The sequence below is a fragment of the Grampus griseus genome, assembly GCF_964374135.1.
Source record: "Grampus griseus genome assembly, chromosome: 5".
NCBI lineage: Eukaryota > Metazoa > Chordata > Mammalia > Artiodactyla > Delphinidae > Grampus > Grampus griseus.
The window spans coordinates 26353970-26380860 of record NC_138998.1 but is presented as its reverse complement, the minus strand read 5'-3'; the positions used below and the strand labels follow the sequence as shown (position 1 = coordinate 26380860).

The 26891-nt window shown below is 48.5% G+C and overlaps 1 protein-coding gene across 2 annotated transcripts in view; it reads left to right on the top strand.

The window, feature by feature from the left end:
• Positions 1-14815, top strand: part of CLSTN2 (calsyntenin 2) — a gene marked incomplete at both ends in the record, with an annotated part of 638376 nt that extends 623561 nt beyond the window's left edge. The window contains 7 exons of one of the 2 annotated variants that reach the window (XM_082654156.1): positions 2370-2518; positions 6488-6705; positions 10689-10859; positions 11349-11494; positions 11625-11748; positions 12525-12709; positions 14633-14815. In XM_082654156.1, coding sequence (XP_082510282.1) covers positions 2370-2518; positions 6488-6705; positions 10689-10859; positions 11349-11494; positions 11625-11748; positions 12525-12709; positions 14633-14815 — 1176 coding nt within the window. Of the gene's footprint in view, positions 1-2369; positions 2519-6487; positions 6712-10688; positions 10860-11348; positions 11495-11624; positions 11749-12524; positions 12710-14632 lie in introns of both variants that reach the window. The other variant, XM_082654157.1, reaches the window with a different exon arrangement.
• Positions 14816-26891: the final 12076 nt, after the last annotated feature.

Genomic DNA, 26891 nt, shown 5'->3' with positions numbered 1-26891 from the left:
GGGCTTTGAGGACAGGAGGAAACTGGATCATAGGGAAAGAGGAACAGTGAGGGCAGCGGGGGACCATTCACTCATTCATCTAACAGGGGCTTCCGGGGCACTAGGACAAGGTTCTGAGATTCGGGGATAACAGTCGGAGCCCCTGTCCTCAGTGAGCTCCTAGTCACTGCACTATAATAATTATACTACCATTTCATAGCACTATAGGAGTTCAGGGGGGACCTAAGTGAGGGAAGCTGGGGAGGCTTCAAGGAGGAGGTAACAATGAAACAATCACATGATAGTTGAAAGAGACAAAGACTGAGCTATCAGTTGGCTGGGGGTCACCATGCAAGGGACTTATTATGCGGGACAATGGCAGCACAGTACTCATGAGATAACTACCTCCTGGTAGCGTCTGGACACAGAACAGGAACTCTTGTAAAGACAACCGAGTCATATCAGGGAAAAGCTAATATAGATAGATTTTCCCTTAAAAGCTTGAAAACATACTCAATCTACTTCATGGAAACAGTAATGCAAAATAAAACTACACTAAGATAGTATTTATCACCTATCAGATTGGCAAAAGTCCCAAGTTTGACAGCACGCTCTGTTGAGGTTTTGGAAGAACATTCTCATATGCTTTGAGAGGGAGAGCATATTGGTATAATCCCTAGCAATGGAAAATTTGCAACATTTGTCAAAATTTAAACTGTATATACTCTTTGACCTAGCAATTTCCCTTGTAGGGATTTATACTACAGATATATTTACACACTTAGGAAATGTTATATATATAAGATTATTCATTGTGCAATTATTAGTATAAGACTGGAAATAACCCAATGTTCATATTATGAGACTGGTTAAGTAAATTATTTAATATTAAATAATATTAAGTAACTTTAAAAAAAATAAAAGCTCTCCAAGACAAAAGCTAAGTGAAAAAAGCAAAGTACAGTATAGTATGTAACAAGCTACCTTTGGTGTAAGAAAGGAGAACAATGGGAATCTATATTCATTGATTATATATTCATAAAATGCTTAGGTATAACTGTCAGGATACGCTAGGTTATGCTGCAGTAACGAGTGACTAAAATTTCAGTGAATTATACAGCAATTTTTTTTTTTATGGTGTGCACTTCATGCCCATTAAAGACTGGCTGCAGCTCTGCCCCCCTCACTGTGAGACCCAGGCTGACAGACCATTAGGGAACTTTGCAGATTTCATGGCAGAGGGAGAGGGGCATGGAACCACGCATTAACTGGCTGTGAAATCTACCACCCGGGTGTGAACCAAACAATACCTCTGCCCACTTTTTGTTGGCCAAGCAAGTCACATGACCACTGTTGAGCGCAATAGGACAAAAATGTATATCCTGTATGGAAGAGTAGCATAAATAAGCATCTCACTGGGAGGGGAAACAACTAATTTTGAACAATAATGCAATTTGTCACTAAGAAATTAATGGAACAGTGATCACCTGTGGGATAAGGTTGAGGAAATTGGTTGGATAGGAGATAGGAATAAGATGGACACTTTCACTTAGCACATATATATATTTGAATATATATGCTCCATGCTCCATTCAAAGAAGATAAACTGCTGGGAACACCACGGAAGAGACAAGTCTGGATCTACTTTATCTGGTTTGAGGACCCAAGTGACTCAGTGGGGAGCATCGTAGCCCCTGGGCCTTCACCCAGCGTGGGATACCAGGGACCCAGGATAGGACAGACAGATAACAAACCTAGGGCAGCTGGCAGGCGTGTAAACAGCAGGTGATTAAAACTCATGGGAAACCAGAGTTTAGCACCTAGAAGGCAAGACCAAGAATCGGATCTAAGAGAGAAGGAAGGCCATTAACTTAAAAATGAACTTGAAGGTTGGAAACTAAAAAGATGGGACATGGGTCAGGAGGTGGAGTGCAGGGTGAATGGGGGAGCAGTTCAAGGCCAAAGTCAAGACAGCAAAAGGAACAAAAGCCCCAGGTTTCCGGGCTATGAGCTGAGGGCGTGGCAGTCCAAGAACTGAAAGTTTCTGGGAGGGACCCCATAGTAGCCCAGAGCATGAGCGCACCAAAGGCTGGGCCCCAAGAGCACTATGTCTGGGCTTTCAGAATTCATCCTGTGGCTCCCGGTGGTATCACCAGGAGTTTATAATCCACGGGGAATCTTACAGAGGAGGGTCCCGAAGCCCACCAGAGGGCAGCAGGGATCTCTTGACGGGTTAAAACAGTTACCTGTGCACACAGCTCCTGCACTTGCACGTGCTCTGGAGACGCCTGTGCGGGCCTTAGCGGCCTTTGCATGGAGATAGAGGGTCTCCGTGAGACTGGGTACATGGTTGATCATTCTCTCCTGTGACACTGCTTTCTGTCTTCCAGTATCATTTCAACCCCTCGCAGTCTGTCCTGGTGATGGAAGGTGACGACATTGGGAACATCAACCGTGCCCTCCAGAAGGTCTCCTACATCAACTCCAGGCAGTTCCCAACCGTGGGCGTGCGGCGCCTGAAAGTCTCTTCCAAGGTCCAGTGAGTGGACGCTGGGCAGCCTGGGGCTCGGCCAAGGCATCAGGGATGGTCCCTGGGAATGCTCTCGTAAAACAGGATTCACCTCTCTTCAACTATTGGCAGCTTCTCCGCTCTCCCTATGAGGACACCCCAATGGATCTGTGTTCTGTTTTTGTTTTTGTTTTTTTAAGTGAAATATAGTTGACATACAATGTTTTGTTAGTTTCAGGTGTACTGCTTAGTGATCTGATGTTTACATACACTATGAAATGATCACTATGATAAGTCTGGTAACCATAGGTCCCTATACGGAGTTATTACAATGTTATTGACCATATTCCTTATGCTGTATGTTACATCCCTGTGGATTTTTTATTTTATAACTGGAGGTGCGTACCTCTTAATCTCCTTCACCTATTTCACCCCACCCCCAACCCCCTCCCTTCTGGCAACCACCTGTTCTCTGAATCTATGAGTTTGTTTTTGTTTTGTTTTTTAGATTCCACATGTAAGTGAAACCATACGGTCTTTCTCTGTCTGACTTATTTCACTTAGCATAACACCCTCTAGATCTATTCGTGTTGTTGCCAATTGCAAGATTTTATTGTTTTTTCTCATGACTTAGTAATATTCCATGTGTGTGTGTATATATATATATATACACACACACATCATTTATTATTATTATAGTATTAATATATGTGTTAAATATATACTATATTACAAATATATATCATATATATACAAATATATATATATATACACACACACCATAAATATATAAAACCACATCTTCTTTATCCATCCATCTATCCTTGGACAGTTAGGTTGCTTCCATATCTTCGTTAATGTAAATAATGCTGCAATGAACATTAGTGTGCATATATCTTATCGAATTACCATTTTTATTTTCTTCAGGTAAATAACCAGAAGTGAAATTGCTGGATTACGTGACAGCTCTATTTTTAGTTTTTGAGGGGAACCTCCATACTGTTTTCCATAGTGGCAGCACGAATTTACATTCCCACCAATAGTGTTTAGAGGTTTCCTTTTCTCTACATGCTCACCAACACTTTTTATTTATTTTTGATATTAGCCATTCTGACAGGGGTGAGGTGGTACCTCATTGTGGTTTTGATTCACATTTCCCTGATGATTAGTGATGTTGAACATCTTTTCATGTGTCTGTTGGCCATCAGTATGTCTTCTTTGCAAAAATGTCTATTCAGGTCCTCTGCCCATCTTTTAATTGGGTTACCTGTTTTTTGCGTTGAGTTGTATAAATTCTTTGTATATTTTGGATATTAACCCCTTACTATATAAGATTATTTGCAAATATCTTCTCCTATTCATCAGGCTGGCTTTTTATATTGTTGATAGTTTCCTTCACCGTGCAAAAGCTTTTTAGTTGGATGCAGTCCCATGGGTTTATTTTTGCTTTTGTCTCTGTTGCCTGAGCAGACACATTCAAAAAAATATTGCTAAGACCAATGTCAAAGAGCATACTGCCTATGCTTTCTTCTAGGAGTTTTATGGTTTCAGGTCTTACTCATTTTGAGTTTACTTTTGTGTATGGTGTGAGAAAGTAGTCCAGTTTTATTCTTTTGCACATAGATGTCCAGTTTTCCCAACACCAGTTATTGAAGAAGCTGTCTTTTCTTCATTTTATATTCTTGCCTCCTTTATCATTGATTAATTGACCATATATGCATGGGTTCTGTTCTGAGCTCTCTATTCTGTTCCATTGATTTATGTGTCTGTTTTTGTGCCAATACCATACTGTTTGGATTACTCTAGGTTTGTAGCATAGTCTGAAGTCAGGAGTGTGATACCTTCAGCTTTGTTCTTCTTTCTCAAGATTGTTGTGGCTATTTGAGATCTTTTATGGATTTAAACAAATTTTAGAATTATTTGTTCTAGTTTGGTGAAAAATACCATTGGCATTTTGATAGAGATTGAATTGAATCTGTAGATTGCCTTGGGTCGTATGGTCATATTAATAATATTATTTCTTCCAATCCATGAGCATGGTATATCTTTCCATTTGTTTGTAATGTCTTTAATTTCTTTCATCAACGTCTTGTAGTTTTCTGAATAGAGGTCTTCTACCTCCTTGGCTCAATTTATCCCTAGGTATTTTATTCTTTTTGATGCAATTGTAAATGGGATTGTTTTTTCTTTTTCTGATAGGTTGCTGTCAGTGTACAGAAACACAACAGATTTCTGTATATTAATTTTGTATCCTGCAACTTACTGAATTCATTTATTAGTTCTAATAGATTTGGGTAGCATCTTTAGGGTTTTGCTGTGTATAGTATCATGCTCAACAAATGTTTATTAATTCAATTAAATTAACCAACCTAGCCTTGACAGAGCTCCTAAATACCATGAGTATGCAAGAGAAAGAAAAGGCATGGTTCTCGTCCCCAGGGATCAGAGTTAAATTAAGGAGATGAGACCATCACTGTGACCTTTAAATAACACCCTTACTGGTCTATCAAATCATTTCTCAGCCAAACAGCTGCTTGGGAGGGTAGCTAGGAAGGGGAACCCAGAAAAACTCCTCAGAAGCAGAAAGGGAGTCACCTGGCACCTGGAGCCAGAAAAAGGAACCAGAAAGACAGGAACAAGGGTTGGAAAGATGGGTCTGCTGACTGCCATGTTGCCAGGGCCTGGGACAGATGCCAGGATAAAGTCACAGACGGCAATTGCATTCAACAGTTCTAGTGATGGGGAAAGTGCTCCCACCTCCACACTAAAGGCCACCCCTGGAGGCTGGGGGTAGGGAGCCGGCACCTCCAGGTCAGCGCCACACTGCAGTGAAAAAGAGAGACCAGACTGGCTAGTCTCCAGCCCTAGGACCAGCCTTCCATAAACTGGCAAGGGAAGGGGTGTCCTCTGTAAATGGTAGGGTTGGTGCCACAAAGGCAAAAAATCTGGGAGCCCGAGCCCACCACCTACTTCCACACCTTGCCCACCCTGGAGAAGAAGATGGAGTGTCTCAGCCTATCCTTCCCCCAGGAACTTTGCCAAGGGATGCAAGTTGATGGCTGCCACCAGCTGGAGTCCACCCATCATTCCCAGAGTATCTCTCTAGACCCTGGGGTTCTCCATTTTAGCTTAGGCCTTTGGTCTAGATGATCAGCAGAGAGTGCCAGTGACACACATGCCTGATGAGGTCTGATGACACTGTCAGATCTGTCAACATTTACTGAGCTCCAACCATGATGCAGGCTCCTGGGCAGCTTCCTATCTACATGTCATCTGCATTTAAGCCTTACTACTACAAGGTAATTAATTATTCATCCCCACTGTATAGGTGAAGAGACTGAGGTTCACAGGAGTCGTGCCCCTTGCCCAGAGCCTCCCAGTCCAGGAGTGGTGGCAGAGCCAGGCATGGACCCTTGTCTGTCTCACTTCCGGGGCTTTGCTCTTGTTGTCACACCACTCTGGCTCCCAGATGTTTTTGTGGCAGTGTATCAGGAAAAAGGAGTATGATTACAATGGCAGTCTGCTGGCACATCTGGAAGAGGCACCGCACTTGTGTGGTATCCTTGTAGAGAGAGAACATATACGCTGTTCCGGCAGGCAGGAGAGTTTAGCCCTGGGGTCTCACTCAGTAAGATGGCTGTAACTAACCAGGGAGACAACAATTTATTTACCAAATCCTTATGCACATGACAAGCAGTTGCTGTCTAATTAATGTTGCCATTGATTACTTTGTTAAAGGATAATTAAAGGTCTAATGGTTACTTGTTGCTGGTATAGAAAATTCCTATTTCACCCAGGAGCTAAGCTTTTCAAGTCCCTAGATTGCTAGTAGTTTCAACTAAAATGCGGCTTTGAATCTGAATGTCTGTTGACATCCTCAGAGGCTCTCGGGCAGTCAGGATGTCTCGTGGAGGACTAGAGGTGGCTGTATGTATCTTTGTCCATGGCCGGATGATTCCAGGGTTTGCTCTTCAGTTGCCGTGACTGCTGTTTTCCCAGGTGCTTTGGAGAAGATGTGTGTATCAGCCTCCCCGACGTGGACGCCTACGTGATGGTGCTGCAGGCCGTCGAGCCCCAGATCACCCTCCATGGCACGGACCGCTTCTGGAGACCCACTGCCCAGTTTGAAAGCCCCAAAGGGGTTACCCTCTTCCCCGACATCAAGATTGTGAGCACCTTCACCAAAACCGAGGCCCCCGGTGACTTGAAGACCACAGGTACAGGTGCACACTGGGTTGTGGGGGGGGGGCGGATGGGACCTTAAATTCTCATGTAAAGTATGATTCTCGTCAATCACACTTCAGGACAACTGAGGTATTGTTCACCATAGCGGGGTAATTTATGATAACAGAACAAAAAAGCCTGGAAACAATGCAGATAAATAACAGAGAGGAATGAATGGCTTAGCAAATTGTGGTACCCCCATAGAAGACGTATGATGTTGGAGGGAAGGCACTTATGCCAAACAGCAAGTTAAAAAAAAAAAAGCAAGATGCAAATTACAGAGTAGCTACATGGAGAGTGATCGCAAGTCTGTCAAGAAAAAAAATATGTAGAAAAATGCCCAGAAGGAAACACACCTAATGCTAACAGTGATATTCTCTGAGAAGCAGGAAAACAGCCAACTTGTTTCTGCTCCCCTTCACTTCCCTACAACTGCAAAATGTTCTGTAGTACACGTGTATTATTTTGGTAATGAGAAGAAAAGTTAAAGAAGCATGAAGAAAAAATTAGAGCTGCATCTTAATATATACACCGCAAAAGTCTCCTTCGGCAATATCACTCTCAACTCTCAGGGGACTTTCCAGTTGTTCTTCCCAACGGTTTCATTGTCGGGAGGGCTGTTCAGTAAAAGTAATTTGAATTGTCTGCCAGGAAGAAACACTGAGTTGCACTGAAAGCTACGGTATATTCGGCTGGTGGGGGGGAGAGGGATGGAAGGATATGGAAGGAAGGCAGGAAAACCTGGGGCCCAGATCTATGGGGGGAATACGAGTTTGAGAACCGTCCTTTGCTGCCTCCTCCAAAAGAATGTTTTCAGCTCTCCCTCTCCCCCTCCCAGAGCAGCTGCTAACGATGTGCTAGTGCCAGTGGGCCCGAGTTCCCGAAGGGCTGCTTCTATAATAATCCTAACTACCCACTGCCTTAAAGCATGCTGGTCCCCAGCAAATGGGATGCCTGGCAAGACAGCCCTTCTTAGCTCACAAAAATAGATGGTGTTATACCACCTGTCTGGGCAGGACCGTTTCCCAGTTACTCTCCAAGGTGCATTAGGTCGTGTGATCTTCCCTCTTGCCCTCATCTGTGGCTAATATCAGACAGGAAAAGGAAGGGCCTCCGACTGCGGTGGCTGCAGGCCGTAGCTGAGAGTATCTGGATTCCCGAGGCCTGACATCAGCCTATAGGCAACGCAGGGACAAGCAATTATCTGGGTCCACATCTCACCTTCTGTGTATGAGAGGTGCATGCAGACTGCGTAGCCAAGTGCCCGAGAGCTATTGTTAGTACTTCTAAAATTTCACTTCTATCGTCGTAAGAATAATCATTATTATGGGTGCCGTAAACAAGCAGGCTAATGGCGTCTGCCACCCGTGACCCTCTCCACCACCATCTTCTGCCCTCAGCGACTCACTCTTTGTGCTGTTTCAGTACCAATGACATCACACCCCTCTCTCCCTCTGTGTTAGCTTACGTGTCTACTCACTCTCTACCCTCGTCCTGGAAGGTCCCTCTCTGTCTCGTTCTCCATTATTGTTGACAAAAACCTCTACCTTCAACCCCTCTTCCAGAAGACCCCACCACCCTGACCCCAGGCTGGTACCGTACACGCCCAACCACTATGTATGCTTCCAGCCACTAGCGCTCTCTCTCACACACGCTGGCAAGCCCTCGGTGGTGATTATCTGTTTATTAAACCAGACAAGGATCTCCTCCAGAGCCCAACTTATTGATTTGCCAGTAAGTCTCTGAGCCCAGTACAGTCCCTTCAGCACAGTGGGAATCAAGGAAACTGATGGAAGATTTTGTCCATATGCAAGCGCAAGAGGACGAGAGAAAATGGTGGGGTGAACACACCCCCTACCTAGGGTGAGCAATCAGTCAGCAGTTGGGTCATAGGAGCCAGGATGACCCAACCTGACCTGACAAGAGTACGGCTCCCAAGAAAACCCAGAAACCACAGGCCATTTGAAAGAGAGATATACGTGTACCATTATTAATGACAGACTTTGTTAAGTGTATATTAACGTGCTTTTAGATTTTGTCAATGCTACACGAAGCCATTGAGATTGGCAAGCATTTAAAAAGTAAGTGTACGAAATTATTTATAACAACATATACCCGTTGAGAGCAAAAAATGTTTCTGGTATCCCTTAAAAACTAAACAAAATAAAATAATTATTTAAAATAGCTCTCTCATCTTTCGTGAATCCTTTCAAAATCTGTTTTCATAAATCTTTTATCATGCACAAAATACACCAGTCTGCTTAATGAGTAAATATACTTATTTAAATGATCTCTAGTTCACAAATTTTTCAATAAAAGCCCGCAAGATCAAAAATATTTGAAGACCACCGGCCCAGAGGTTGAGACTTCCACAAAGTGTGGTATCAGAAGGTCATGGTTGCCGTCCAGCTCCTCCCCTGTTGTCTGTGTGACCCCAGGCAATCCGCCGCACTCTACCCGATGGACTGTCCACTCCCCCATCAGTGAAATGGGAATGGTAACAGTACCCCCTCTAGTGTCTGTCTGTTAGGATTTCCTTTGCACTGTGCCTAGCGTATAGCAAGGACTCCATAACTACTAATCACTTTTTATTTTAAAGTAGGATTTTCATTTAGGACTGCCAACCTGTCCAGCATTCAAATACTCAGACACTCCCCTGGGAAACTTGGGGTCATAGTATCAGGCAAGGACGGCTAGGCTGTCCAGGAACCAGAAACACAGGAACAAGGGTTGGAAAGATGGGTCTGCTGACTGCCATGTTGCCAGGGCCTGGGACAGATGCCAGGATAAAGTCCACAGACGGCAATTGCATTCAACAGTTCTAGTGATGGAGAAAGTGCTCCCACCTCCACACTAAAGGCCACCCCTGGAGGCTGGGGGTAGGGAGCCGGCACCTCCAGGTCAGCGCCACACTGCAGTGAAGAAGAGAGACCAGACTGGCTAGTCTCCAGTCCTAGGACCAGCCTTCCATAAACTGGCAAGGGGAGGGGTGTCCTCTGCAAATGGTAGGGTTGGTGCCACAAAGGCAGAAAGTCCGGGAGCCCGAGCCCACCACCTACTTCCACACCTTGCCCACCCTGGAGAAGAAGATGGAGTGTCTCAGCCTACCCTTCCCCCAGGAACTTTGCCAAGGGATGCAGCAGCTCGTCAACTAGACTAACCAATCTACTTATTTAATTATATCACCAGTGCAGCTCCACTTCAGCAATGTGTCGTCATACTGCTCCATGCCAGCCCCTCAGATACTGAAGAGTTAGTCACGCAAAGTGCTTCTGCCCTTGAGAAGCTCAGAGTCTGCTGGGAGAGACAGACACACACCATGACCACGGGGAGAGCTATGAGGGGCTGGTGGAGGGGCGCTCATCTCCGGTCCCAAAGGAGACCAATCTTCTCGAGCATTTATTCTGTGCACACCTTGTTTTCAATCCTCTCAATGCCCTCACCCTCTTTACACATAAGGACATTGAGCGGTAGGTGGTTTCTCTAATACCATACGGCTTCTCAGAAGCAGCGCTGCTATTCAAATTCACATCTTTTTTTGGGTTTTTTTTTTTTTTTGCGGTACGCGGGCCTCTCACTGCTGTGGCGTCTCCCACTGCGGAGCACAGGCTCCGGACGCGCAGGCTCAGCGGCCATGGCTCACGGGCCCAGACGCTCCGCGGCATGTGGGATGGGGCACGAACCCGTGTCCCCTGCATCGGCAGGCGGACTCTCAACCACTGCGCCATCAGGGAAGCCCTAAATTCACATCTTTTGACTGCTGTGTTCATGCTCTTCACATAAATTTGTGCCGCCCAGCCTCAGGGGCTGCCTGGACATCATCTGAGCAGTGGAGGTGATATTTGGGATCGCCCAGCCTCTCCTCCTGACCCAGCCTGAGCCTGGGGTTCAGAGACGGAGGAGGAGGATGGTGTGTCAGGACCATGACCTGAGCTGTCCTCACTCCTGTGTTTTCCATGTGTCTGTCCTCCCACAGCCCCCAAATCAGCAGTTTTTGAAGAAATGCTTCACAACTTAGATTTCTGTGACATTTTAGTGCTGGGAGGGGACCTGGACCCCAAACAGGAGTGCTTGGAGCTCAACCACAGTGAGCTCCACCAGCGACACCTGGACGCCACCAACTCCACGGCCGGCTACTCCATCTACGGTAAGGCCGTGCTCAGTCCTGCACCTGGTGGTCCCTTCTCAGTGGCCCTGTCCAGGGAGTCATGAGTGGGATGGCAGCTCCATCTCCTGTGGAGGTGGGTCAGGAGGGAACCCTTGACCTCAGAGCGTGGACTTCTAGCCCCTCCTTTGGCGAGCTATTCCAGTATCCGGGGGAATTGGCTCCCATTCCACTCCTGGGGAAATCTGTAGAAACTAGGCGGGTGCCTGCTCTTATCATGTTTGATCTCAGCAAGTATTACAGCAACATTTGGCAGATTGAGGCCATTCTGGTCAGAGCCCAATCTATGTGGAAATTCTGTGCTTCAGTTTAATTGGCTCCTTAGAATGTCTGCACTGGCACACTGTCTGCCCCTAAACACCCTGAGCTCTTACCTCACCGACTTCAGGAGACCCACACCGCCAGCAGCTGCAGCCTGTCTCCCCAGCCCCTCTTCTGCCTTCTTATGACAGGTGTGGTCTCTTGACACAGGTGTGGGCTCCATGAGCCGCTATGAGCAGGTGCTACGTCACATCCGCTACCGCAACTGGCGTCCAGCTGCCCTGGAGGCCCGGCGGTTCAGGCTCAAGTGCTCGGAACTCAATGGGCGCTACACCAGCAATGAGTTCAACTTGGAGGTGAGTGAGTCCCGCAGTTGTGAGGGACGCCCCGGACCGCCCATTCATTAATTTCGCTTATTCGGGAGAACTGCGGCCACTGGTCTGCCTGCCACTCCCGGCCCACTGCACCCCTCCCTGCTCTTCTCAGGTCAGCGTCCTCCATGAGGTCAGGGTCTCAGACAAGGAGCACGTCAACCACCTCATCGTGCAGCCGCCCTTCCTCCAGTCTGTCCACCACCCGGAATCCCAGACTGGCATCCAGCGCAGTTCAGGTAGGTCACATGGGAGGAGGGACCTCAGGACACCAGGTGCTGATGGTGACTCAAGACCGTCCACGCAACACTTAGGGTGCAGCAGCGCCAGAGGCGCCCAGAACTGAAGGAGGTGCCCGGCTGTGGAGAAGCTATGGGCCTGGCTCTGAGGCACTCACGGCCTCAGGAGGGCGCAGGTCAAGTACACAAGAAGTTATGAGAAATGTGTAATAGCAGACGTTACAAAGGGCTGGGGTAAAATTTTGCAAGTCCTTGTAGACCCAACTCAAAGCTACATGCTGTATGTAGCCTCCCCTGAGCCCCTCACACATGCTCACACACACGTATGCACCATATTGCAAAGTCTCCCACCCTTACTTCTGTTCCAGTACCTTCCATATTGTCTTCCTATCTGGCGGGCACTTCTGTCTGTCCCGACTGAACTCCACAGTTTCTAGCTCTCAGGGGGAGGGGAAGGGGGCTGCCCTACGCTTTGATGGAAAAAGCAAGAGATCAGAGAATGTGCACTTATTGAGCACCTACTATGTGCCTCTGTGGAAATTCACATAGATGATTTCATTTGCTCCTCACAACTACCCCTGGGATAGGAATGATGACGTCTACTATATAGATGAAAAAAGTGACGCCCAGACAGAGTAAGGTTCTGACGCAGAGCTCTCCAACTGGGCAGCGTAGGGCAGATTTTAACCTACACGTGGATGTTTCAATCGTATTCCATCCCCAGGGTGAGCTAGTCCCTCGCTCACCTCGTCCTGCGAATTCCTTCCTCCTTCCAGTGGTCCCGAGCATCGCCACGGTGGTCATCATCATCTCCGTGTGCATGCTAGTGTTTGTCGTGGCCATGGGCATGTACCGGGTCCGCATCGCCCACCAGCACTTCACCCAGGAGTCTGAGGCTGCCAAGGAAGCCGAGATGGATTGGGACGACTCGGCACTTACTATCACAGTCAACCCCATGGAGGTAACAATCGTCACGCGGGGGCTGGGAGTTCAGAGCGGGATGCCTCTCCTCCACCCAGCTCCATCCTTCCTGTGCCAGAAGCCCTGCCCGGCTAGCCCAGCCCCACTGGTCCTTCCCTTCTCTGGGCTCCTCCAGCCTCTCAACCTGCGTGAGCCACACCTACCCACCAAATGCATTCACTGCTTAAAAACGTGTGAATTGCTCTCACCCAACAAACAAAAGCAGACATTTCTTACGGCAAGCAGCCACGTAGTGTCTGTCCCTGGCCTCCCCTGTAGTATTTAGCTCAGAGCTGACTCACGCTCAGGGACTCGGTATTGAATTTTTGATTAGCTACCAGTATAAATTAGATGGTTTTGCTCCATCTGCCTGCAGAGCTCACTTAAAGTCTCAGAATACGTTAATACAAAAACCCAATGGTAATACCTGCCATTTATTGAGCCCCCGTCACGCCAGCACTGCACGGGGTCCTCAACACGCACCACCTCATTTAATCTTCCCAGCAACCTGTGAAGTGGGAGTCACCCTCCTCATTTACCAAGGTAGGACCAACTCAGAGAGGGAAAGTAACGTACTCAAATGCCCAGAGCTGGTAACGGCACCACCGGTATTCAAACCCACGCCTGTCTGATTCTAAAGTTATCTCTCCAGTTGGCCATCAGCCCCCAGAATCCACCCATGAGTGTCCAAATGTCCCTGATCTGGACATAGGACACTCAAGAAAAGCCGCTTCCGTCGGGCCCTTTGGTCTGCCCATGGCTGCTGGGTGGGGGGAAAGGCAGGAGTAAGAAAGCGAGGGAGTCAGTGGCCATGAGGAGGAGCCACTGAGGAATGAAAAGTATCCCAGCCGGTCCCCAGTCTCCCCGCCTCACCCGGCCTCCTGCTCCAACTTCAGAGCCAGCGTGCCAATGCCGGTCAGCTCGTCCCAGCGTGTGCTGTAGGTATGGGGCTGAGCGCACCACTCTGGGGACCCCAGCATTTCCACCTTCAGAGAGCTGAGCCTTGGGCCTAGGAGGCAAGATCATTACGCCTGGAACGCTCTGAGTACCCGGCCAGAGCGTGCTCACCAAGGGCTAACCCGGGGATGCCTGCAAATCAGTGAAGCATGAGCAGGGAGAGCCTTTGCGGCTGTCCAGGGAAGACTTCTTGGAGCCTCAGCCAGGCCTTGAAGAATGAGTAGGATCTGGGGGAGGCAAAGGTAGAAGAGAAAACACTCCAGAGATGGGATGTAGCCAAGCACGGGCTCACATCTCTTATGGCTGGTTTATGAACTCAAAACATAAATCCAGAAATAAGATTTGACTGGAATTGCCAAAAAGCTGGGGGGAAGGGGAGGGCACTGGAAAGGCGTGGGGTAGAGTTTGAGGACACAAACTCCGCGGGTGAGGGACAGGCGTGGAAAATGAGGACCGTGAACTTTGTCCTTCTGAAAGCAGTATTTTTGAGGGGCGGCACAGCCGACTCTCGGCTTAGAAGACCTTCTGCTCCCAGAGACATTATTTTCCCACCTGGAAGAGGGGTACAAGTTTAAATGCTATCCTCACATTGAGAAGCAAGTCATTAAAGACTTGGACACCTATGTAGACAGGTTTCAGAAATGCCAGAAAAGAAACTTTGGCCCGAAAGCCTCCCTGAATGATGGATGGGATCGGCCTCAATGTCCAATGTTTAAAACGCAACGATTTACCTTGAGTTTGGGTCCTGGAATTTGCCATTTCTTGTCTTTGTCCTCTGCCCTCCGATTGGTCTTTCACCAAAGGACTTCCCTTCCAGGAAGCCCATCTCCCAGCCCAAGGGTTTAGCATCAAGGGAAGGAGTTGCAAGGGGCCCTAAACGTCTCCTTAATGGAGGGAGAAACTTAAATTACAGGGTGGCTCCTGGTTGATCCCTGATGAGCGTTTCCCTTCTCTCCCTGCCATCCAGAAACACGGAGCCCCAGGGCGTGGGGAAGATGAGACCGAGGAAGAGGAAGAGGAAGACCTAAGCTCGAGCAGCAGCGACTCCGAGGGCAGTGACGAGGAGTATGGGGTGGGCAGGGGCGGACACGGGCAGGTCGGAGCCGCGCAAGCGCAGCTGGAGTGGGATGACTCCACCCTCCCCTACTAGTGCCCGCCTTCTGCACCCGCCCACGTGTCCCTTTTGGAAGCCCCACCCCGATGTACGCCCCAGCCTATCACGTCGCCTCTGACTTCTATGACAGGTCCCGGCAGGCCTTCCCCAGCATCCTGGAGCCCACCCTTTATGCCTTGGGTACTCCCCGCGTCCCAGCCCTGGGGTGGTTCCCAGAAGCCCAGCGTCATCCTCACTGGGGACTTCAGGGGGGACTTTGTCCTGTGGCCCCCACTTCTCTTGCACTGGGCTCACCCAGCAGCCTGGATCCGTGGGTACCGTGTTTGCTCTTCCCTGCAGGGGAAAAGGTCAGCCTTCATGTCGCTCCCCTACCTGGGCTCCACGTTCACAGGGCCCTGAGGTTCCAACCCCCCGTGCGGGCACTGACTCCGTGGTGTCTCCACACCGACCATCAGGTTCTTCACACCTGACTCTCCAGGCTGCTTCCTACAAGCAGGATGGTCAGACTCTACACACTCGAGGTCTAAGTCCTCAGCACTTCAAAGGAACGTCCGTACCGAATTAAGTTTGCAGGGAAGGGTTTGTCTAGGCTGTCCCCACTGCTCCCCTCGCCCCGCCACACACACGTGCTCTTCCCTTTTGGAGAGCCTTTCCCTTTGTCCTTTTTGAGGCCACAGAAGCTCATAGGAAAAGTCCGAAGCCAAGAGCAGGCCCTTGGCCACAGCAGGGCCTGGTTCCAGCCAAAGTTCTCTGAGAACCTGCCTTCCTGGTAGCTGCTGAGACCCGCGGTGCTGCCCTGCTGGGGGCTCCCACCACACGACACCATGAGGGCCAGGAAGCATTACACGTAGCCACTGCCCTGGGTGACCGCTGTGACAAGCCCACAGCCAGGGATCAGAAGGAAGGGCTTCACGGTGGACGCAGAGCTGGGTGACAGGGGTGGCTGGGCTCTCCTGGGCCAGAGGGCGACCCCAAGGTTGACAAGGCTCTCGCTGTCCAGTCTTAGGGTCCCTCATCCCCTAGTTCACAGTTTTGCCTCTTGAGAAGAAACACTCCTCCTGGATGTTTTGGAACAAGCATGAACTGCGCCGAGTCTGAAATAAGAGTTTGGAGATTTAACTGCTAGAAATTAGAAGCATCTTTGCCATAATAACAGCTTCTTTCTTCTCAGAAAAGGAGCAATGCTTTGGGTGGAGGGCAAATATATCCAAAAACCATTTCCTTCTTTCCTTCTTCTTTGTTTTAATAAGGAAACCTTTTCCATCTCCATCTTAACATGGACACTTTTGGAGGAGAACTGTTGCTATAGTAACTGGTCTGTGATCTTTTCTGGCGGAGAGTATAGCAGGCAAGAGCTAGGGCTGTTAGAGGACTTCCATGAGGCTCTAAGAACGTCTTTGTTTCAAATGTCTTGGGCTTTTTTTGTCCTCAGTATGTATGATCTGTCCCCTCTCTCCCCCACCCCAATTCCCAGCCCATCCCGTACTGGCACGGGCACAGAGCTGGCCCCTAGGCACAGGGTATTCAGGTGCAAAAGAAAGGTCGGAATCTGTTCATCCTACTCCCTGTGTCAGAGAGACACAGCTACTCTCCTACTCAGAGAGAGCTTATGAAGGGGGACCACCATCAATGTCTTTTAGTCTGACCTCCACCCAGTGAGGATCTGTGACAGGTCTTTGCAACCTTCTGATTTGAAGAAACCACCTTAGGCAGCCTTTTCCTTCGCCTAAAGTGTTTTTTGCATCTGTTTCCTCCTCTGAGCCTCACAATAATCCCATGAGGGAGTGGGGAACGCCTGTTGTTAGACCCATTTTCATGATGAGTAAACTGAGGTTCAGAGATTCAGCATCTTGCTCAGAGTCATTCTGAGGCATAGACAAGATGGGACTCCCCACTCTTGGCCCAGTGCCTACCACCCTGATTCTACCTATTCGTATTCATGCAGCTAACAGGCATTGCTGAGGACCTACTACGTGCCAAGCGCTCTACCAGCAGCTGTGGGAAAGGGAGAAAGTGGAAGAAGCTCTTCCCTCAGAGGACTTGATAGTTGCAGAGGAGAAACAGGCAGGCATAGAAATCATACAAGAGACAAATGCAGAGGGAGGGAGAGGAGAAGTCACAGGCTCTGATTTTCCCCTCCTTAGAAAAGACGCTGGCAGAAGTTTGGGGTTTTATATTCATTGAATGGAAATAGACACCTCTGTGAATTGTCCCAGTCCAATAGCCCTTTTCTATCAGGCAGGGTCTGCACATGTAGAAGGAGAAAATCTTGGATTTTTAGTCCTCACAGACCCCTTAGTTAAATAAAAAGAGACTTTTTAGCCAGGCATTTAGGAGCTAACAGAATTCTTCCAAAATTAAGGCAGTAAAATGAGTACCGTATTTATAGGTTTAAAGCCAATTCTTTTTGAATTGGATTTTGATTGAAAACATTTAAGTCCGGTGTTCATGAGAGTGCTTTCTCCTGCTAGGGCTTTCGTTTTGGCTGTGGTGGGGAAGGTGGTCTGGTGCCCTCCAACTGCCTTCTATGGCTACATCACTTATTCACGGCTCGGTGAGCTGCTTGGGGCATGTGAAACCATTTTGTGGGTTTTTCAGGGCTGGGGGGGGCGGGGGGAGGGAACAGGTGAAAGTGGAGCTTGTCATATGTAGAGAAACAATGGGGTCAAGTCCCCTTGTTTCCCACTGAGCCCTTTCCATCAGCTCCTGCCGTGGAAGGTCACCCTGCGTGCCAGCCCCAAGGACAAGGCACTTGAAGTGATGCTGCTGGGTCAGTGGGCATTTATCGTGTTCCCAGCACCCTGCTCAGCGCCATGGGTGAGAATAAGAAGGGGAGACTATATAAAAGTAGCAGAAGCTTCGGGGAGTATCCAGGTGAGTGGTGAGTAATGTGATCTGCCCTCTCGCAGGGATTCTAACCGCGGGTGGAAAATGCCATTCATAAGGCCAGCGTTGTCCAGGCTCCATCTGCTGGCATCTGGGAACCAAAACTCCCAGATGGCCAGATCCCCTGTGGCTTCTCACCCAGACAGCAGCGGCAGTACATGTACACTCGTACCCGGGGGAACAGCTGACCAGTTTGGCCACAGGCCAGACCAGTGCTTGTCTTGCCAAGTGGATGACCAGATTGTGCTCTCTGGAGGTTGCAAATACATAGGCGGAAACCTCTCACACAACTCGGGTGACAGGGAGGAAGTGAAAGAAGAGGTTGAGGTGAAGAAGCCAGTACAGAATGAGTTGCCCTAGTGGAGTAAAGCAATCAGCTAGTTGGTCATCAGTCTTAAAGAACGAGAAAGGTACATTCTAGTAGGTTTAATCAAATCTAGCTACCAAAAACGTGCGTTCTGCTTTCACCACCTCTTTCTTGAACGTACACAGCCATGCTATCAAGCAGGGCTTAGCCCACCCACCTCTGCTTGTAGCAAGGGCTGTGCCTGGCGTACCCGGACCCTGCAGGGAGTTGGGCTCCTGAAGGGGAAGCAATGTCCTCTGTTCCTATACAACAGGGACTGGCAAACTTCACCTGTAAAGATCCAGTTAGTAAGTGTTTCGGGCTTTGCAGGCCGTGCGGTCTCTGCTGCAGGTATTTGACCCTGCTACGGTAGCATATGCTTAAATGAATGGATACGGCTATATTTCCCAAAAAACTTTACACTAAGAAGGAGCAGGCAATTTGAATTCATATTGTCATCACATGTCACAAAATTTTATGACTCTTTTGATTTTTATTTTCAAGCATTTAAAAATGGAGAAACCCTTCTGAGCCCACTGGTCTTTCAAAACCTAGCAGCCGGCCAGATTTTGCCCAGGGGCTGTGGTTTGCACACCTCAACCATGTGTGTGGGGAAAGCAGCCTTCCGGCTGCCAAGGGAAAGCAGGTTCCTATCTTAGGCCCTCCCAGCAGCTACCCAGTGGTCTTTGCCTGCAAAATAAACAGCAAATAACACCACAGTCCTTAATTAAGCTGTTTTTAAAATCCATGTTCCGGGGGAAAACCAAACCCAAAACCAAAAAATACTTATTGCTCGTTGAGTTGCCTCAAACGCAGGCAAGCATTCCTCAAGAACTGAAAGGCTTGGGTCCAGGAACCTGCTGACCGCGGAGTACAAACCCCATTGAGCTAAGGGCTAACTCCCAGGCCCAGGGCCTTCCCCCAGTGACTCAGCCCATAATGATTTCTAAGCAGGAATGTTCATTATTTCAGACTGATTTCCATTCAGCCCTGCTCATGCCATCACTCTAAAAATGATCTAAAAGTCTTGTGACCGTTTGAATCAATACAGCATAATCAGTAGAAAGGCTGCCCCGGCACACTTCAAAATTAGCATTCTTCTTGGCTGTATGATTCAATTTTAGCCAAAGGAGGACTTTTCCTTAACCGTCCTCTCATTTAAATTAACCAAATCAGTTTTACAAAAAAGTGAGAGAGCTGGTCTAATCCTCAAAAAATTTACCAGTGCAAAGTAGATGTTTTTCAGGGAAGATCGTTCTGAGGCCTCTGGGGGGTCCCCAAAGCCTCCTGCCGTGTACTCTGACAGGCTACGGGTGCCACACCATTCTCTAGCTGCATCAGACATTTATCGAGGCTGTCAAGCCAAAGCCCTGGGCACAATTGAATTTTCATGGAACCACTTTCTGTTGTCCAGCTGTAGGCAAAGGAAATGAGTAATGCAAGTTTTGAAGGCTACCCCGGCACCTTCATCTCCCTGCCTTTATTTGCTTTACTTTATACATTTATTCTGTACCTGCTTTATAGACCTTGCCCTAGTTTTCCTTTGGGCAGCAACCAGAAAGAAGAGTTAGTTGACTTGGTAAGAAGTGGGTTAGAAGCCAAACTTGACTATCCCAGGGAGGCGAAAAGAGACAGAAGATGTCACCTCCACCAGCACCCCAGAAAGCAATCAGACACCCCCTGTATGCCATCAGTGAACAGATGGGATTCCGTGTTTGCAGCTATGTTCAATGTAATTCAGCAAACCCTTGCTCAGCGCCCGTGGCGTGCCACCCCCGGTGCCAGGAATGGGGAAGGGAGGATGGATGAGTCGTGGTCCTGCCCGTGAGGATCTCCTGGTCTTGGAAGCTGCTGGGATGTCCCCTCTGCTGAGCTGGAGGCTGTCTCTGAGCCGTCAGGACTGGGGGGACAGAAGTTTGGGGTTGGGAGAGGGGGGATAACTTGCTCTGCCAGTTCTCCACCCTAAGTCAGGTGGTAGGTGTGATTCTGGGAGCCCTGCCACACATTGCTGAGGCCAAGTGGAGAACTTTCTAGGGAAGCAGGCAGTGCTTCCCTATGCGTTTCTTAATTCCACCCCAGGCTGACTCAGTTCACCTGCTGAGGGAAGCCAGTCACCCCGCCTACAGGGCAAAAATACCATGGCCGAGGGCTAGGATTCAGTGAAAGCAACCAAAGGAAGTTGTTTTTTTGGGGGGGGGGGGGAATTTTTTTTTTTATATTCGAACAGAAAGTCACAAAAATTATAATCATCCTCATCAGTTCACTCAGTCCCATGTAATTAATTTTTTTTATCTTGATCTTTTGTTAGCACTTTTATGAATTCATCAGTTTTCCATTAGAGTTCTGAAAATGCTTATTCATTCAGTTCAGCAGTACAGTCAGTTACCAGAAACTTGTACTTGTCAGAGTCTTTTCCATGAATTCCTTGAAGATGAAACCCTTTAATAGGAACATTTTTGTGAAAGCATCAGAGTACACCCAGGACTGTCTGTAAATGACAAAAAACTTAAAAATGACCACGGTTAAAGATTTGATGAAAGTTCATAATAATGCAATTGACAAGGAAATTTAGTTATTTCTGAGACGTACATTTCAAAGGATGTTCTTACATACCAAGAGCAGGCAGCCAGACGTCGGAAGTTAGGAAGGGTGACCCAGATCCAGGGACCAGCATGAAAGCCCACAGCCACGGGACAGCCTGAGTGAGCGAGCACCTCGGACGCCCCAGGTCAGAGCTGGAGAGGGAAGCAGGGCTGACTCCGGAGGACCCGCTGCATGTTCACACCCCACCCTGTGGAACCCAGGTTCTCAAGGTATCCTTGTGCCAGAGCAGCGGCATCACCTGGGAACAAATGAGAAATACAAATTCTCGGGCCCCGCCCAAGACCCGCTGAACCGGAAACTGGGGGTGGGGTCCAGCATCTGTGTCTCAAAGAGCTCTCCGATTCTGAAGCGAACTAAGGTTTGAAAACCACGGAGGTAGAGGAAGAGAAGAAGGATTTAAGCTGGCATTGGGAGCAGACGACTGTTAGCAAGATAAAAAAAGAATTGTGTAGTGATGAGAGGGGGCCAGACAGACTGCCCCACCCCCATCCCGGGCCCTCTAGGCTCTAAACCACGCTCCCTGAAGCAGTGGTTTCAGAGAACCCTGGTCTAGTCCCAATTCCGCTCCTCCCTGGGGCATGAGCCACTTCCTGCTGGTCTGGCCCCATTCGTCCTGGAGAAAGACGCAGCCCAGGAGAAGCTGTAGTGAGGTCACCCAGCCCTAGAGAGGCCACCTTCCAGCTTCCTATAAGCTGAACAACCTCCTCCAAGGCTGTATTTTAAGGGGAAACAATCACACTGCAGCAATGACCCTGCATCACCAGGAGAAATGGTCTCCACACAGCCTCTATGCTGGTGGAACCGCCCAGGGCCTGGCAGGACTGGAGCAGGGTCAGTTAAGGACACTGCCAGGTGACTGCAGCATCGCTCTGTTTGTAATGAGACTGACGCATGCAGCGTCACCATGCAGGCACTAAATTGGATGGGGAATGAATGGCTTTTCTTGGAAGGGCAGTAACTCACTCTGGATGTTACTGAAATTAGAAAACAAAACCCAAAATCGAACCTGCAGCCTTCCCTACAGACATCTTGGCCCTTGAATTTCCACGACCTGGCAAAGGTGCCAGGTTCCACCAATGCCCTTTTTCCCAATCAACCAGATCCCTAAGGTCCACCGATTATTGATTTGACTTTCTGATTTATGGCTGAAACTCTGTGAAGGTCCACAAACCTTCGGAAGTAACTAGTCAGTGCCCTAGTAGTCACTTACACCTAGCTGTGGGCGACAGAATCTGTCTTCGTGTAAGGATTTCTGGGAGTCAGAGCGCTGGGGTGCTGGGCCTTGGGGTGGAAGCATAGAAGAGAAATGGGCTGGGAAACAGCCCAGATACATGGCCTGGGAGATCCAGCATCTGCTGTTTAGTTCCTGTGGACCCTAATCCCCTCCTGATCAGACCCATCCCTGGTCCTCTCAGCCGTCTCCTTGCTGAGTCCTCCCAAATGCCCCATAGGACACTTCCATTTCTCCAGCCCATCTTGGAAAAGGTCTTCTGGTTAAATGCTCAATCTCCTGAGACCACAGAGATCATATGGGGAATAACTCATCTCTAACAAATTAGAACGTACTAACAAGAACAAATAGGGCTGTCCAGTTGTGTGCTGGGGAGAGAGTGTGGGGAGAGCTAGCCGGACCCAGGAGGGGAAGATATAGTGTTTCCTCATGTCGCTGAGATGCAGAAGAGTTTTCACTGACAGCCTGGCCTCTTTTTGTGAATTTTCTCATGAAACATTTCTGGCCCAAGACCTTAAGGCCATGTTATGTGTTTCCCTGAGGTTAGTCACTTATCACAAAGGCTCCTATGGGACAAAAGGATGCAGAGTGGGATGGCAGAATGTGGACACAGAGGCCTTCGGTAGTTCGGGAAACAGGGTGGGTTTTGTTCTCGTTGGCAGGCAGGCCAGGGACACCTTGTGGACTGAGGGTGAGAGGCTCATATCCAGCCAGGACACCACGTAGAGTGAATGAATAAGGGGGAGTGTTCATTGGGAAGCCTGGATACGGGTGAGACGCACGCGGTGTGCCACTGGGTAGGACATACCAGCCATTTACATTTGCCAGAAACACTAGAGAGAACCATGTCCCAATACCAGCTGGTTCCTGCCATTCTCAGGAGCAGGGAAGAGCTGGTACCTCCGGACCCCTGAGCTGACACGTCTCCAGAGTCAGGGTCCCACTCCATGAGAACGTTCAGTTGAGTGAAAAGGGACCACAGGCCTCATTTCCCAGATGCCTAATGGGGTGCCTGACCAGGGCACTGGAAAACATGGTTGTGTGAGGCTGGTATGGCTCCCCAACTCTTGCCTCCTCTGCCGTCACAGGCCCCCTCCTCAAAGCAAGAAGAGGGTCTTGTCTATCGCAACACCCTGGGTGGCTAGCAGGGCAGCTGGCCCACCGCATGTGCTCCATACATGCTGAAGTAAATGGCAGAGCAGAGATCGCTTAACTTCCATGAGCGCATGGGGTTTGAAAAATCAAGATGCTCCAGTGGAGGAAGACTCCGCCATCTCTTCTTTTCATGTACAAGTTCAGGTCCTTTATAAATGCAGGTGGTGGAGGATGGAAGTGCATCCTCCTGCATCTGAAGGGCAACAGTGGAAAGAGAAGAGAGTGGGGTTGTTTGAAGAGGGACCCCCTCCCAGCTATAACCTGTAACAGGAGCCCTTAGGCAAGGAGCAGGGGTAGGTGGGCCTCCACGAGACCACTTACTCCTCCCCAAAGTCAGGGGCAGCATCCGAGGAGAGAAGGCCGTACTGTGTTAATGCCCCCAGCCCTGTGCTTCTCTCCAGGCCCTTTTATCCGATTCACTGCAGAGGAGATTCATCAAGATGAAGCTCAATCCCCAACAGACTAATGAAAAGAGGGCAACAGACATGAGAAGGGCCGAAATGCAGACGGTGTGTGTTAATCACAGGCAAGAGAAACACGTCGCCTCTAATGTCTGTTTGCTTTTATCTTGAAATGAAAATGCATCTCTGCTGCCAAGACCCTTTTTCCTGAGCATTTCAGTACAGAAATGGGACGCACACACATACACACACATACGCACACACAAACAAAATTGGAGGGTTCTTTTCCCCAGCGGAAAGAGCTATCAGAGAAATGAGCCCACAGGTTGTGTCTATTTGCAGAAGCAGAAAATCGACCGCAAGTCTCAGCTACAGGCTCCAGCCCCCATGTAGAAAAGGGAGTGAAAAGCGTGAGGAGGCATCAGCCCTTGGGAAGGTCCGTTAACAGCGCTGTGCTGGGGGCCTCCACCTGTGCCTGGGGGTCACAGGTATGACTATCATGTGCACGTCCACCCCTGGAGACAAAAGGACATCCGTCCTGGTGCATATGGAATGCAGGGATCTGGAGCCCCCACCCCAGCCCCCCAGCTCCCTTACAGGGCTGCAGAGGAGCCTCTGGCAGATGGGACTCTGGAGAGGTCATGCCCATCTTTACTAGTCAGTTTCAAGGGGTGGAAATAAAGCAGAAGCATTTTGGAGGTCGGTAAGCTAGACCAGTAGCCAGGGCTGATCACCCAAAAAAGCAAGAGAAGAGATGGAGGGGAAAGGTGACTCAGAGTTGGAGAGGGAACAGGTGAGGCTGTGCAGGAGTGACAGCAACAGGGACACCCCTCACTGGGGAAGCCAGAGGATTGCTCTGGATTGAAAGCCATATCCAGATTTCAGTCAAGTAGGGGTGAGTCTGACTATATGACCACAGAGGCAGCAAATCAATTGCTTCCAAAGTCAGAGCTGTTTGAAGGTGATTTCAGTTCTTTGTTGAACTAGTCATGATGGATCAATCCACCTGATTGCTTCCAGCCTGACCTCAGTGCTTCCAGAACCGGTTGTTGGTGGACTGAGCTGGACAGGCTCGGAATGAGATTGAAGAAAACCAGTTGGTGAGTTTAGAAAAGAAATTGCATGTAGAAATCAGTTGTTTTCAAAGAAATCTGTAGGGATTAGAGTGGGTCTGCTATGTTATTGGCATGGACATTATGTCAGGAAGGTAAGAGTCAGAATGATTTTTGTGGGACATTCATTTGGAAAATTAATATATTAAATATAAATTCTCAGAGACAAGTAGCTAAGGACCGCTAAATATATGTGTCATATGCATATCTAGAGTGCAGACGTAAGTGAAATATAGACTGAAGATGTCGATGCTTCACACTTTAAATTCCTTAGAAGCCCTGGTTTGGATGTTAGACTTTTTCTTATTGTTGTTTACTTCTAGCTCTCAAAGCGCTGGAACAGTGCCTGGCACCTAGTAGGAGTTTGCTAAGCATTTAGAAATTGATGGTCCAGCTTGTCACCACTCAGTAGACACTCAGTAGTGTCCCTATACCCCAAGTTAAATGAGCTACAGAGAAGCGGATCGGCGACATCCTCCTCGTAGATCATCACAACTGGCTGAGGAGAAGCCTTTGTGGATTCCCAGATTCGGTGCTGTGTTCCGCCAGCTGCAGGTCTTGGGTCTGGCTCTCTGGTAGTGGTCCGTGATGGGATGTTACATTAAGTGAGCTGATCCCACTTAAACCAAATCTGCATAACTTCCAGCAAGCTATTTCTACAGGGAACAGGGCTGGGGGCTCCCCTCTTATAGCCTCTGCCATTTCCTAAATACTCAATGATATTCCGTTGAATTTTGCCAACTTCAGTTCTGGAACTAAATGTAAAGGTTCTGGGCTCAGCCAGTCTGAAAGGTCTAGAAATTCCTTCTCTCTGCCCTTCCCTTCTCCCTCATCTGGAGATGCCACCACCATTTAGATGCCTTGGATGGCTGTTTCTTCCCAGCTGCCCAACCACAGTGTGTGGGGAAAAGGTCCGGTGAGCTTTCTCTTCTTGGAACCTCTGTGGTGTCGACACTACAGACAGAGGAAAGACCAGTAGCATCATTTTATAGAATCGCCTTAGATCACTGTTACAGTCTGGGCAGTTCCTGCCAGTGTGGCCAGAATGCCTCTTGCTGTGGCCGTCCGCATCTCCGTGGCTGGGCCAGTGTGTACCTGACACGTGTCAGACTTCTGAGATCTTCCAGCTGCCTCAGAGTGAATTCTTTCAATTTAAAAAATGTGTTTATTTGCTAAATATACTATTGTGTGTGTATGAGTGTCATACAAGGCAAACTCTGGACTATCTCGTTAGAAGGATGTTGTGTGTTTACAGCATCTTGAATCTAATTTCAGGAGAGCACACTATCAACTTGCTCAATGAACGAGAAAATGCCCTTTCACACCCCTACCCTCTCTCAGCACCCCTTCCCTGCCTAATTGAGCTGTCCGATCCACTCCAGGCTGACACAGAGTGAGGGGCACTGAGAATCGGTATGTATATAAAGATATAGGAAGAAATAAGTACCACCACAGGAATCTGCTGGGCTTCTTCCCATGACTGTGATCTTACCCATGTTTGAATTACAAACTTTAAATTTCTAACAATTCAGATTCTTGCCATTTCCAAGTAATTTGTTAAATGCCTATTTAACACATAGACAGATATTTATTTTCAACCTTGGCTTGTAAACGTCTACAAACTGATTCATGTTGGTGGTCATTACGACACTTTCTGTGAATTGGTGAATAAATATGATTTTCGAATTTCACAGTAAGGATGACGTCGGAGAGTTTTTATTTTTCAGACTATTTGATGAAGTAAGACGGCAAAAACAGCTTTAGCTGGGTCACTGTTCTCCGGGGCTCTGTCCTAAATCCATGCATGGGGAAGAGAGGGGCGTGGGATGTGAGGGGTGGTGACATGGCAAATTGGCCACTATCCGGGCTCCATCAGGGCACCCTGTTATCCTCAGAGCTGAACTCAGCAGCACTGTTACTGGAGACCAAAACAAAGCCAAAGCTAAGGTGTTTACTGAGCACCTACAAAGCGCTGGAGCTCAATGTGTATAATCTTAATTAAGATGAAGAAGATGAGACCCAGAGGAGCTGGGGGCATTGCAGAGGTCAGGTGGGGCTGAGCACAGCTCTCTCTCTCTCTCTCTTAGCCTGTTCCTTCCTGCCTCTCCATTCCTGCTGACCTCCCCTTACACCCAGGTGCCGCGCAGGGCCATCTAGCCCCTGAAGCCCACTGAAGATGCGCTGCCTCCCCCTCCAAAGCTGGTGGGGAACCACAGCACTTCCCTAGGTTTATGGGAGTCGCAGGTACAGCTGCCTCTCCCTCCTGATTCATATTGGGCCCGCCCAGGGGTTAAGTGTTACCTTTTGCTTCCAGAGAGAAGGAGGGAAAATTCAAACAAAGTTTTCTTGGAGGTGTTGGCGTCGTGGAAGGCATCCG